We start from the raw sequence: 13,256 nt of genomic DNA, 5'->3' as shown, positions 1-13,256 counted from the left end.
TCACGGTTTTTTATAGGTAGTCCGATCAGACCATTCTGTGAAGGATAACCACTTTCCGAACGAGTCAGTTAATACAAAATTTAGTTAAAATAAGAAAGTGGTAGCAAATATATGACTCAAATTTTTTTTTATTTATGAATATTATTGGTTTGCCTTATTCACTTGTCAACCACTACAGATTCAATTCTCAAATTTATAAGATGAATTTCTCTCAATTACTTTTATAAACGGTTTTGGGTTCATGCGCACAGCTGGCTCACTTTTTAAATAGTCTGCGCGGACTACTTATAAAAGACCGTGTGGACGCTTCTACGCAGATGATACAGCACTTATGAGCAGATCAATAAATCCTAAGAAGTCAGTTACTAATCTCAGTAATATCATACCTCATATCGAAGACTGGTGCACAAAATGGAAGGTAGCCATAAACACCACTAAATCTTCACTGCTAATTTTTAGGAAATCAAGTAAAAAGAAAGTCATCTATCCAAATATTACTCTTTTCAATGATGCAATACCACTAGTTCGAAAGGCCACCTACCTAGGCGTCACTCTTACTAGTACTTTAAACTGGAATACCCATATTGAAAATATTCTTAACAAAGCGCAAGGAGCCTATAGATCTCTGTAACCAATATTAAACTATAATTCAAAACTACCACTCAAAACAAAACGAACGCTATGCCTCCAATGCATATCTGCCAACTCTTCCGGATTTTCCGGAAGATTTTATTTTCATTTTTAAAGTGGTAGTAAATATATACTATTTTTTTCTTTTATAATTTCAATTTTTAAATGATTTTGATCACCACTATTTTTACAAAAATTAAGCACATATATCAATATGCCTTACTATCATGGTTGTCATTTTAAGTTTTCTCAAACACAACGTATTTGTTTGCTTAAAATTGAAGTTTTAATTCCATTATAATACCACTGGGAAAAATTATAATGGAAAGGATTAAAAGTTGGCAGGTATGCCAATGCATTCGACCGATCATCAGCTACGCAGCCCCTGCATGGAGCTCAACCACTGTTACTCAAAAAAACAAACTGGAGATTACTCAAAATAAATTCCTCAGATATATCACTGGAGCCCCCAGATCCATGAGAATGAAAGATCTAAGACGAGAGTTAAAAATCAACAAAATAGATGAGCACATAGCTGAACTATGTGCAAGTTTCTTCAGAGGTGCACTCTCTTGTCATACGTGCAATTACTTTAAAAATTTTGATTTTGAGCTCATCAAAGACAACATAAAATATAGCCCGGCAACCGCCTTTTTCCTATCCGACGGAGTTTTATCCCGTAAATTTTGTAAATAGCTGTAAATACTTGTAAATAATTTTGCTCATTTATTATGTATTTCTCCTTTTCTCTGAAGCTATGTGACTACTGTGCACCTGAGAAGCTCGGGGGTAATACCTCGAAGGGAGGCGAGGCAGTCTGCTACAAAACCTCTTCTCTCTCTTAAACTTGTTTGTTCAATCTCACTACTTCATTTTAATTTTCTCTCAGTAAAAGATACTGAACCCCAACTTTCACCTTTCAGTAGCGCTTCGGCGATTTATTATTTATTTCCACTCAGATGAATTAGTTAGAGCCCCTAGCGGGGCTGATGCTAAGATAACCATCACATATGAGTATGAGTGGTCTTAAATCAAAACTAAATTTGCTTGTACTATTTAAAACCATAAAATGTTTATAATGCTCAATATCAATTTTTCTAGTCATTTACCTATTGCAAATAATGCATAATTCTCTAATCAAGTCAGTACATAATGTTTATTTCGCTAATCATGGTTGTACAAAATGACTAAAATCAAATTGTTTGTACTTATTAAATGTTTTTAATTTTTCAAGCAAATGAGCTTGGTTTCTTTAACTAGCTACCATAACGTTGCTAAATACAAAATGTTTGCAAATCAACTTGCTTATATTTCATGATGTATGGGGTAGGGGCCTCTGCGCGTCCCAGGTACCCAGTTTTTGTTTAATAAACGAAAGAAGGAAAAAAAAAGGTTTAAATCACCCCACTGCCTGCTTACTTCTATGTTTAACAAGTTGCTAAACTCAATATGTTTGTAACTCAATGTATTTATATTTTATGATGTATGGGATAGGGGACGCTGCGGGGCCCAGGTGCCCAGTTTTATTAAATAAAGCGATCAAGCTATGCTCAACAAAACTCTGTGCAACTTCAAACAAACATAGTTTAGAGCAAGCTCTAAAATTCCAGACGAATGGGCCTGGTGCCCAATAAAATCAAAATACTAGAACTAGTCTTAAATCGTGATTAAGCCTTTACACAGAGATGCCAACTTGCTGCGGATGGTGGATAATTATTTTCTAGTGGTATTGTTTTTTGGTGCATGATTCTAAATTTAGTAAATTCTATTAATGAATTTTTTACTTACGACTACTTTTAAATAATTCAAAAGCTTATGTGATACGCCACTTTGTTATAGTTATGTCGTGTTCAGCTACTTAAAAAGTTGGTAAAATTAACCGGAAATCTACAAATTTTATTTACCAGTTCTCTTCCGTTTTTTAAAAGATTTTGTTGAATCCGGATCAGTTAGCCTTTTCAGAATTTACCAAAATTCTGACATATTTAGTGTATAATTTTCTGACACCTTACAAAATCTTTTTTTTTTTTTTACGTGGAACAGTTGGGATCCCAGATATTATTATTCTGGCTCTTTCACTAACTGATCATTAAAATACTGATTTTTGTGTTTAAAACATGAAAGTTCATTTATTAAGCAATTTAATTTTTTTCCAGATGGTAGTTCCTCTTCTGAGAAGCGTGACATGATAACCGAATTAAACTTGCTGAAAGATATCCATCATCCAAATGTGATACAACTTCTCTGTGCTTGTACTGATGATGGTAAATAATGCAGGATTTTTCATTTATATCGTATACTGTCAAGCAAATATAATAATAGTTTATTAATTGTTAAGCTAATATATTAATAATGTATGAATTGTTAAGCTAATATATTAATTGTTAAGTTAACTTAATATATTAATTTGGGTTTTCCAACTACCACTAAGCTCAGTATGCAACTTCGTGAAATGACAACTGAGGTCCGTATACAAAGTAGTCTTAAACTTTTTTATATAGCTTATAGAGTAAGAAAAACAATGGTGACATCTGAGAACCATCAATGGGAAGGGAATAAAAGGGAAAAGAAAACAAATGGGAAGTTCCTAGTGGCCAAGACTATTATTAACTATTTAGAAGTTAAGGTATTATGAACAAAAACGCAGTTTTCAACTTAAATATTTAAATGTCTGCTATCGCTATTAAAAAAATGACAAATTGTTTCCTCAGCACTTCTTAACGCTGAATCGAATAATATGAAAATTAAAGCCGATTGAACTAATAGCTCTGTATAATTAGGGTTTTGTGTATGAAATTTATAATTTTTATCTTACATCTAATAGTAAATCATTCCCGTAGCATCCCGTTGTGGGCAAAGAGGTCACGGGGTCAAATTTCTCTCAATACTTGATCAAGAGTTCCCTTGTCTTCTAGATTAGATTCAAAATTTAAGGATACAGAGTTGAACATTGGTATTCGTAAGCTGAAAACTCGGTCGGTTGTTCAACGACGGTTATAAAAATTATTTGTCATTTCATGTTTCATGTATGCTAGTCTTTGCGCAGCGAAACAAAATGTAACATTAAGTTGAACACCCAAAAACAATGGCGTCGGCAATTAGATAGATAAGTCAGAGATAATGGAAGGAATCTCAATCATATTATCAATAACAAAAATTGCTCTCCATCTCATATTTAATCCTTATTGTTTTTAACATTTGTTTATTTTTTCACTTTAATAGAAGGACCACTTTATCTCATAATGGAATACGCTGAGAATGGAGCTTTAATAAACTTTCTGAAGAAAATGAGATCGGATGATTCTGATGTAAAAATGGAAATTTCCGAATTATTCTCATTTGCCCTGCAAATTGCCAGAGGAATGGATTATCTTGCGAGTGTCAAAGTATGTATACATTTGTGTATATAGTTAGTAGTTATAAACTCTGCATTGCTCCTTCATACCAAAGCAGGGTTTCTACGAACTGTAAAAAGTTTATTATGAGGATATAGACGTTTTAAGTTTGCTCGTTTCTACGGAAAAGAGGTGCGAATCAAACCAGTTAATCGCGAGATTTAATTTTAGAAATTTCCCACAGTGTACGAAATGAAAATCAAACAATGGCGTGTATACAAGTCGAAAGCGGAATAAATGGTCCTATTATAAACTTTATGCAAAACGGTGAAGGAGCAAAGTTTTATTTAATAAAAAATTAACTATTCATTTCTGTAAAGTTTACTGTTATTAGAAACTTATTAAAAATTTTCGAACAACACATAAGATTCAATTTATCAATAATACGTGTACAATAAGAAGTTTCGTAAGGTTTGAAATATATCTATGACTACGCAGATTTTTTTCAACAGTTTTTACTGCTTTTGTTTACCCAAGAGAAAGTATATAGAGGTGAATAGAATTAAAAATCGAATAAGTTAAAAGCAAGAAAACAACGTAAATAAGGATACTTGATAAGGATACCCAATACTTGATCCAGGAGTTCCCTTGTCTTCTGGATTGAGTTCAAAATTACAAGGCTACGGAGTTGAACATTAGAAGTCGTAAACCCAAAAACAATTGGGCCGGCTGTTCAACGACGGTTATAAAATAAAAAAAATTTCTGCTTCTTCGGCTTATGTTTGGCTCCCTTCGAACCGGCCAGCAACTCTCCAAGCTTCTGAATTGGTTAAATAACTTCGTTGAAACATTGCACTCATTGAAACAATGCGCTTACTGAATATCGATTATTCTTTTCCGCTTTGTCTTACATTAAGTTGAAAGTTAAATCAAATTTACTGGCAGCTAAAGTGTCGTCCTCGACGTCAAACTGAAAATTTGCATTTGAGACTCTCTTATGTCATTTTATGCACACAAAAAATTTGCTTATACAAGACTTACAATATCTTTTAATTGTTTTGAGCAGTGTATATCATGAAAATATTTCCTTAAAATATCGTTTTTGCTTGTTGATGTCTTACAATAAATCGATACGTTGCCCTCTCATTGTATTCTAAACTGATTTTTGTTTAGGTTGTACACCGAGACTTGGCTGCAAGAAATGTATTGGTATCATCTGATAAAGTTTTAAAAATATCGGATTTTGGTCTTAGTCGAGATGTCTATCAAGAGGATGCCTATCGTAAATCTACAAAGGTAAGTATTGATTTCATACTTTTTTTTAAAAGTGTGTTTAGTATGACGTAAGATATTTACGGCGAAAATTTTATAATGGATGAATGATATTCCTCCAGATTTAGACGAGTTTATATGCAATTCTTTTATATTTAAGCACACATGTCATGGGTTTTTATTTAGGATATTTTTTTATATACTTCCTATTTGCATTAATATATTATTTTTCTAAGTTATTGCATTACAATGTTAACTAATTGATATACGAATATAAACAAGTACAAACTGGTTTCAGCCACGTCAAAGCAATAATACTGTATAGTATCACCTTATAATTAAGATTTTACATAGAATCTTACAGTGAGTCTAATAATTTGGCCAGGGTGATCGAAGTATTCTATGAAAAATTGAGAAATAGTGGCTAATTTATTTCAAACTAACAAACAACAGTCTTAGGTTAAGGCTAACAAAATTCTTAACTTTATCTCCCACTTCAATTTAAAATTAACACCACAATCAGATTTAGAACTAAATATTTTGATGTATATTGTTAACATTAGGTAGTAATTAAAATATTTAGTTTCTTCGAGTTTCGTTTCACATCAACAAAAGAAAATATCATAACATTCTTAACACTACTTTAGTAGGAAACTTTGAGCACTGTGATATCACTGTATACATTTTAGAATTAAATTGTGTTCATTGCAGATTCTTATTTACGAAAATTATTAATAATTTGTTAATATTTTTTCAAGGGAAAGGTCCCGGTGAAATGGATGGCTCTGGAATCTCTTCAAACTAACATCTACACCACGAAAAGTGATGTGTAAGTCATAATTATAATCCAAAGCTGCAACGTACGTTGCAATAAATTTATTCTTACTCCTGCTAATACAGTAGTCTCCGTTTATTATGATCGCTGTTAATGTTATCAATCGCTTATTGTTATCAAATTCCCTCTGTCTGTGTTTTCTCTATTCATTTGTATATTAAAATTATGGCTATCGTGTTTAATTACCCCTTGAGGACGGGAGATTCATAAAAGCATTCGTACAAAATCAGAATTAGGATGTAAATAAATAAAAAACGGTAGCTGAAATGTAGGCGTAGCTAATTTGACAGACTTACTTTGCTTAGACTTTAATTATTGTTAGTTTAATCATATATATAATCAATATTAGTTCAAAGTATAACTAAATAGTTTTATTTTGAACTAAATTAATGGTGAATTAAATAAATCAAACAATTATAACCCCGCCCACAAATAAATTAATAAAGAATTACTTTGGTTACCAGTTTTATCTTTTTACCCTGATTTATACGGTTTTATGCTGGCACGTATTTGTGACAGTCGGCGCGAAAGGATTAAGTCGTTTAAAGTTATCATCTCAACTACCAAAGAAGTAAATACTGTGTTTTCAGAACAAACGTGTTTTTTTTTTTTTTTTTTTTTTTGCCTGCACTGTTTGAATTTCAAAAAATACAAAACTTATAAGGCTCGGATCCTCTTAACTTGTTTCGTTTTCAGTGTAAATATTTGCCTCAGATTGAGGTGAACTATAAAGCCAGAAGAAGGGCTCGATCAACTCTAAAGGCCTGTTTAGACGATCCAATTTCTTGGACAGAGATTGATTGATATTGATGGAAACTTGTTTTGCTTTGAGCTTGGATCGTGTAAACAAACATCCAAGAACTTGGTCCAACTTCTTGGACGATAGTAGAGCATGTTCTACTTTCCATCCAAGTTTTTTCTCCCTTAACCAATCACCGTCCTAGGTTTTGTGACGTCAGCAAGCAGGCAGCAAATTATGACATTTTGTTGTCTGTTTTCATATATTTTAGTCCAAATAAATTGATCTGTTGCTGTTTATTTGTGTTATCGTGATTTTATATGAATTTATTCAGTAATTTTAAAGTCATATAAGTATGATTTTATAATGTTGAATATGAACAATGCGCATGCGCAAGTGTTTCTCCCGTCCAATCAGTGACATTCAAGAACTTGGATAGTGTCAACGAATCATCAAATTTCTTGGGCAGAGAAATCCGTCCAATTTCTCGGATACAAGAAATTGGACCGTGTAAACAGGCCTTAACGAGCTGTGCTTTGTGTATATTTGTGAAAGAAAGAGACCTCTTCGTACGCTTCAGAAGCGGTTTTTGTTTACATTCAGAACAAATATCAGGCCTGGATGAGGCAAATATTTAAATTTTAGCTTTAAGCTCGATTAACAGTTAACGTAGCTACGTCACAAAATAGAAAGTTGACCAGTTGTCCCTTCTCCTTCTCTCACCTTAGATGGTCTTTCAACTGCATGTAGACAGGAGTGTGAAGATTGGCTGTGCTAATACCATGTGATAATTTTCTTCCTATCTCTGAAGAGCTGTGTCTTATCTAAACCGAGAACGAGCTTGTAGGTATTTTATGCCCTACTCGCTTTCAATGAGTTTGGCGATATAGATAGAAGAAAGTAAACTGATTTAATATTAAAACAAAAGATTGACATTTTAAACCGCTGTAACAGATTACCAAAAATGAATCAATGCAATGCTGCAGTTAACATCTTTCATTCTCTACTAAGGAAAAATTTGAAAAATCTGTGATAATCCTATTAGATCATCAGGGTATAATTGTAGAAAATCAAAAGGAAAAATTATCGACAATCAATTGGTCATTTTTTTAAATTATCCATTTTTTTTATTTTATGGAAAATATGCAATACATAAAGTAGTACTTCAACTCATCCCGCCATAAAATAGGATATATGACTAGATAATGGTACTTGTGCTTTGTAATACTACTAGTTCCACCTAAAGTTATTTATAATGTCTATTATAGACTAATTATCTTATATCGTCACTAAAGAGTATATTAAATACATGAATAACCAATTTATAAATGAATGTATACTTTTATTGCTTACCGTGAAGATGGTCCTATGGAGTTTTGTTATGGGAAATTGTAACTATAGGTGAGTATGATTGTTATTCAATTACAATATCAGTTATTTCTCCCCCGTAATAGAACTTGATAAATGAAGTTTAAAAAAAATTTTTATGACATACACTGAGGTGAAAAAAGTCATAGTATAGCAATATAGCAACTGTAGCTACAGATGGCAGTAGTATCGCGTAGAAGATGCATTTATGGCAGAGTTGGCCGTTGATTACAGTAATCGATTACAACTGTAATTGATTACAGATAATTACAGCTATGTAATCAATTACTTGTAATCACGATTACAAGTAATCAATTACTTGTAATCGTGACTTTCAAAAAATTTCAACTTTCAAACTTCAAAATTCAAACTTTCAAAAAATTTTGATTACAGCTGTAATCATGATTACAATTTTGATTACAGTAATCAATTACTTGTAATCGTGATTACAACTTTCAAAAAATTTTGATTTCAGCTGTAATCATGATTACAATTTGATTACAGTAATCAATTACTTGTAATCATGATTACAAGTAATTGCGATTACAAGTAATCACAACAAAAACGATTACAAGTAATTATGATTACAAGTAATCAAAATATATGATTACATGTAATCATGATTACATGTAATTTGATTACATGTAATTTGATTACATGTAATTTGATTACATGTAATTGTGATTACTTGTAATCAAACTATACGATTACAAGTTATTACGATTGTATGCTATAGTCAAATTTTTTATGTAAGTATTCATGAGTTTACATATTTTTATGTACATAGAATGTACGCACGCATGAACGTACAATTTGCGATTCCTATACATACAATGTATGCACAAACGTTGTTTGTACGTACAATATTCATAATTATATTGTAATATACTTAATGCAATGCGCATATGCTTAGTACATATAATTATGCATTTATGATACATGTACGCATGTATGTTAGTTTGTACAAAAAGGCAATGTTTTGTATCTTTGTATACATAGACAATGTATGTATGAACGTATATGAAAATAATGTTTATGCGTTTGCATGCTTTTATGTACTTAAGTGCATATATTGTATAAATTTACGATGATAGCACGTATATACAATGTACGTTTGTATATAAAATTGTACGTGTTTGCGTACAATATGTAAAAATGTTATTTAAAGGTACAATATATGCACATAGTTGCGTAAATAAAATGCGTACATGTATACATGCATATTTATATGTACATCGATATATGTGCACGCAAAGTATGTACTTATGTACAACTTACGTATGTACTTGTATAACTACATACTTTGTTAATACTTATGCGCATGTAATGCATGGATGTACAAAAAAATAGTTATATGCACAATGTATGCATGTGCATACAACGTATACATGTACATAATTACAAGTAATGTACAAATACGTGCGTACATTTAAATATATGTAATTACAATATACACATACATTGTGCATACATTAAAAAAATTTATATGAGTAAAGTTATTAAAATTTGTTTTAAAATTATTCTAAGGTATATGAAACTCGACCTCATATTTTTTAGAAAGCAAACGATAATTTTATTTGGAATTTCTAAATATTAATTCCACACATAAAATTTACCGTTTTTCTTACCATTTAAAAAATTTCTATGAATCATCCATTATGTTATAAAAAAAATAAATCTGTATTGTCAAACATTTCATGAAAATACCTGAAAATAATTTTTTATTCAGAGAATTTCAAAATGATATAGAACAATTAAAGCTGAAAACTAAATTTAAATATCGTTTGATTTTGTCATTTAACTTGCTTGAGTCATTAAAAGTTAACTTACATGCATTTTATTTATTGCATTGTACACATATTTAGACATAAATGTAATGTACATACGTATACGTGTAATGTATGTACGCATGTACAATGTATGTACATACATTCATGTATTGTACGTGCATATATAGTACATATGGATATGCATACATGGAACATACGTGTATTGTACATGTGTGGATACATTCATTGTACATATATACATTGCACCATATGCATAGATAGGGATAGCATGCATGTAAACATGTAAAATTTGTACGAAAGAATTATGCCCAATATATTTATGCACATACGTACTGTATATGTACACACATATGTACATTATATGTTCATTTCATCATATGTACATTATATAAAAATATACATCTGTACGCTATATGTATAAACATCTGTACGCTATATGTATATACATCTGTACAATATATGCATCTCAAATGCGTGTATGTACGTACGTTATGCATGTCGAATGCATGTATGAATATATGTGAAATATAAATACGCCCAATGTACGTACAATAGTTCACAAATGTATTATGCATATTTGGATACTTACATTGAGCATGAACATATTATGTACATGTACATAAATACACTGGACATGCATATCATGTACAGTCCGCAAAAAAAAAAACGAATCACCCTGAATAACTTTCGTTCTAATGAAGGGATTTTCACGAACTAAGTGTCAATCTTAATGGTTCCTGGAGGTGACCTCAAATATGCTAATTAATTAGTGCTAACTATTAATTAAGTTACGAAATCAGACACAAAAACGTACTTTCTCTGAATAAACATATATTTTTTTTTACATATTTAGATTTCTTATCTTCAAAATATAGGGGGTAGCCGCAATCTGGGAAATGTGGTCCCCATAGTTTGGTCAGGAGAGCGATTCAAAGTTCGTACCCCTTAATGTTAATTTCGCTTTTTGCGTTTTCAGTCATATTTTCAAAACTAATGAGGCAATTCAAAAAAAATTGCACCCACTCATAAAACTCATTTACCCAAAGATAATTTCATGCAAAAAATAATTTTTAATAATTATTTATTATTTTTTATTATTTAATTAAAGTGAGGATGAAAAAATATTGAATTATAAGGTATGAATTTTTTTATACCATATTAATCTACATATTTTTCAATTGAAAAATCTAAAGTTTCAGCTGTTTTTATTTATTAGAAGCTGAGAAAAATTAAAATTAATTATTTTTAAAAAAATAATTTGGCGACAATAAAGAAATAACTAATTGGGGCGATTAATATTAAAATGTGATAAACTTGGGAGGAACTTGACTTCGCGCGCGTAGCGTAAAATTTCATTCATAATTTTTTCGCTAATAATCGTGTGCTAATCTTTTTATTTTTATTTCTTTCACACTATAAAATACGATGTTTCTTTTTTAGTCATTTAATAATTTATTTGAAATTCAGTAAAGAATTTTGAATAAAAAACACTTTATTCAACAAATGTCTAGTTTTAAAAAAGCGTGCTTCTGATAGAATACACCAGATTGTGCTTATTTAATGTGATTATTTTTAATTTTTTTTATTTTGTTTTTCAATAACTGATACAATTTCAATAATATACATACGTATGCATAGATTTGGAATAATATATTTATCAATTTCTTGAATATATATTTTATAAATATTAATAAAAATACGTAGTCAACATTTTTAAGCATCTCTCACAACATCACAAATTTCTCAACATCTTATAGGGTAAACTAAACAATGAAGGAACACTTAAGCTTAGCTTGCCTTTAAAAAAATTCATAAAAATTTCAAAATTTGTAATTTTAGCTAAATGATGGTTTCGACATATTTGTTATTAAATGCAAATTATGTAAAAAAAAGTTAGATAACTTACATAATATTGTTTTAAACTTTTGGTGGTTTAAATAATAAGTAGTAAGATGACCAAGTGAAGGAACAGTTCTTACCAGTGAATAAGCACTAAATTTTCCAGAGAATGAACACTTAATTTTGATAATGTTTGATGCTCGTTAGGAATCCATAAGCCACACAAATGTCTAAAAACAAGATTTTTCTTGGAATTACGACATATAACCATAGTTAATGTGGAAAATTTTACTTTTTTTTCAGTCATGGAATGGAAAGTAAAATATGTTTGAATACATAATTTTAAAAAAATGTTTTTCATTTTTTTCTCACAGTTTAATAGTCCGTTCTAAATTATGAATGTTTATCATTGTGTAATCTGATGATGTTTTTATTATTATTATAATTCGATCATTTTTTTGTTTAATCTTTTCCTCATATTTTTCAAGCTTTTTTTTAAATCTTTTTAAGTATTTTTTTTCTCTTCGTCATGAGTAATTTATTTCTTTTTCTTTTGATTTAACCTTCCTCTTTTTTCCAAATTTTTGGCCAATGTAAATGTATCTTCGAAATTTCTTTTGCTTTTCCAGTTCCATTTCAAGAATTCCTCACTGGATAATAAATGAGAAAAAGGAGTTTCGAAGTTTGAGTAAAACCCATCTCTCATTGACTTATATCTAGTAGTTACTTATGAAACCAATCGTTTTTGCAACTAACAATGCCTCAAGAGGATTTATCTCAAAATCGGTTTTCAAGATACTTTCATTATTAATGTTAGTTGTCTCAGCTTCAGAGCCAAAATTTGATTATACAATTGTTCTTTTTGAAATAAATTCTTCAATATTGAGAAAAGCGCAGGCTATTGGATATTTGGGAGATTAAACTTTTCTGTCAATGTTCCTTTAAAAATTTGCAACATGACTTGTGAGATTTCCTTCTCAAGCTTCTGAAGAAATAGCGCATCGTTACTCTCGAAGCATGTGTTTTGTTGATAAGTTGTCTTGCTCATTAACTCTTGGTGTCTGTTTTGCATGCATTTGTTACAGTCAACGTTTTCTACATCGAATGAAAAAATATTGCATTTCATAAAAGCATTTTAACTTCATCAGTTGATGCCTCAAATCTTATTTAAAAATGGATGTAAAATTTTCTAGACATATTGTTTTACAATTCTTTTGTTTTCAAGATCTAACGAGATTTCCAAGAATTACGTAGAAAACTAAACCAGAAAATTTGTTTTGAGGAACAAAACTTGCTCAGTTTCAAATTGATATGAGATTTATACCTATCCAGAAGAAGCAAAATTAGGAATTTGATTGCATTTTTAATTAGCCATGGGTAGAAACATTTGCAATATATTTGTAAAATGTTGCTGCGGTCATCGTTTCATTTCATGAATAGCTTTTTCC

At 30.4% G+C, this 13,256-nt stretch overlaps 1 protein-coding gene across 1 annotated transcript in view; it reads left to right on the top strand.

The window, feature by feature from the left end:
- Positions 1-13,256, top strand: part of LOC107447239 (proto-oncogene tyrosine-protein kinase receptor Ret) — a 77,195-nt gene that overhangs the window by 47,070 nt on the left and 16,869 nt on the right. Inside the window, exons 14-18 of the mRNA XM_087163710.1 lie at positions 2,787-2,894; positions 3,853-4,016; positions 5,139-5,261; positions 5,996-6,066; positions 8,172-8,212. Of these exons, the coding sequence (XP_087019836.1) occupies positions 2,787-2,894; positions 3,853-4,016; positions 5,139-5,261; positions 5,996-6,066; positions 8,172-8,212 (507 nt within the window). The remainder of the gene's footprint in view (positions 1-2,786; positions 2,895-3,852; positions 4,017-5,138; positions 5,262-5,995; positions 6,067-8,171; positions 8,213-13,256) is intronic.

This window comes from Parasteatoda tepidariorum, chromosome 5 (assembly GCF_982258835.1).
Source record: "Parasteatoda tepidariorum strain Cologne lab strain chromosome 5, Ptep-v5.0, whole genome shotgun sequence".
NCBI classification, from domain to species: Eukaryota; Metazoa; Arthropoda; class Arachnida; order Araneae; family Theridiidae; genus Parasteatoda; species Parasteatoda tepidariorum.
Note: the sequence above shows the minus strand (reverse complement) of the source record. Positions and strands in the feature narration are given on the sequence as shown.